The 1,370-nt window shown below is 62.4% G+C and overlaps 1 protein-coding gene across 1 annotated transcript in view; it reads left to right on the top strand.

The window, feature by feature from the left end:
* Positions 1 to 285: 285 nt before the first annotated feature.
* Positions 286 to 1,370, top strand: part of MMP9 (matrix metallopeptidase 9 (gelatinase B, 92kDa gelatinase, 92kDa type IV collagenase)) — a gene marked incomplete at its 3' end in the record, with an annotated part of 2,767 nt that continues 1,682 nt past the window's right edge. Inside the window, exons 1-3 of the mRNA XM_009072751.1 lie at positions 286 to 432; positions 627 to 865; positions 1,222 to 1,368. Coding sequence (XP_009070999.1) covers positions 286 to 432; positions 627 to 865; positions 1,222 to 1,368 — 533 coding nt within the window. The remainder of the gene's footprint in view (positions 433 to 626; positions 866 to 1,221; positions 1,369 to 1,370) is intronic.

Raw genomic sequence — 1,370 nt, 5'->3', positions numbered from 1 at the left:
AAAAAAAAAAAGCCACTCTCCCTCTTTCCTGTTCCTGCGTGGCTGCAGGATGCAGTGTGTTTAGTAAACAAGGTGATGAAACAGTTAAGGCAGCAATCGGAGGAGCCTGAGTGTGCATTTCGTCACCGTGGGAAGGGAGAAGAGAGCGTGAGTCGGCGCTGAGGGGTACTGAGGGTGACTCACTGCCCTCCCGCCCCATAAATAGGAGTGTCGGGAGCCTGGCAGCACCCAGAGCAGAGCAGCAGGGACCCGGCACAGCCCCAGACCTCCTGCCATCACTGCACTATGGCACTCTTCCTCCTAGCCCCACTTGCTGTGGGGCTGCTGGCTGTCTCCTGCCATGCGGCCCCTCTCCAGGGCAAGCCACAGGCGTTTGTCACCTTCCCAGGGGATCTGACCAGCAGCACCCTGACGGATCTGCAGCTGGCAGAGGTGAGGGGAGTATGGCCCCGTGGTCCCCTCCCAGCACCCAGGACCCTAAGGGGCTCACAGGGTGGCAGCGAGGGGCTGCAGGCAGAGCCCAAGGACTGTCGGTCTCTGGGAGGTGCCCAGGATGGGTTGGGTGCCCAGGTCTGCTGGAGCCACCTCCTACCTTGCTCACCCCTCTGGTTGCCTTTCCTCCTCAGCGCTACCTGCTGCGGTTTGGCTACACCACGGAGGGGGAGGCGAAGACGGGCAGCAGGCTCGTGTCCCTGGGCAAGGCACTGCGCAAGATGCAGAAGCAGCTGGGCCTGGAGGAGACAGGGGAGCTGGATGCCACCACACTAGAGGCCATGCGAGCCCCCCGATGCGGTGTCCCTGACGTGGGAACCTTCCTCACCTTTCAGGGGGACATCAAGTGGGACCACATGGACCTGACCTACCGGTGAGTCTGCCCTGGAGATGAACCGTCGTGGCCCCAGGCCGATGGTCCCAGGGGGATGGAGACAGCCTGAGGGCCCAGGCAGCCAGCAGCCTCTGCTCAGCCCTCGGCTGGGCTTGGCGCTGCTGGCACAGCTGAGGCTCAGTGCTGCTAGGGCCAAGCTGGCACGACAGCAGCATCTGCTCCCTGGCACCCGAGAGAGCATCTGAGCCCTGGCCCAAGGGTGGTGGTGTCTCCTCTGCCCAGCAATGCCAGTGCTACTATCCCCTCCCCGGGTGGGGGCATGTCTCTGCCTAGAGCAGGGTCATTCCTGCATCAGGAGGGGACCTGGCAGTGCTGACCCTGTGCCTTCCCGGCAGGGTGATTAACTACTCCCCTGATCTGGACCGTGCTGTGATCGATGACGCCTTCAGGCGAGCATTCCAAGTGTGGAGTGATGTGACCCCTCTCACCTTCACCCAGATATACAGCGGCGAGGCAGACATCATGATCATGTTTGGCAGCCAAG

The sequence above is a fragment of the Acanthisitta chloris genome, unplaced genomic scaffold, assembly GCF_000695815.1.
Source record: "Acanthisitta chloris isolate BGI_N310 unplaced genomic scaffold, ASM69581v1 scaffold26734, whole genome shotgun sequence".
NCBI lineage: Eukaryota > Metazoa > Chordata > Aves > Passeriformes > Acanthisittidae > Acanthisitta > Acanthisitta chloris.
The sequence above is the reverse complement of the archived record's forward strand: the minus strand, read 5'-3'. Positions and strand labels throughout refer to the sequence as shown.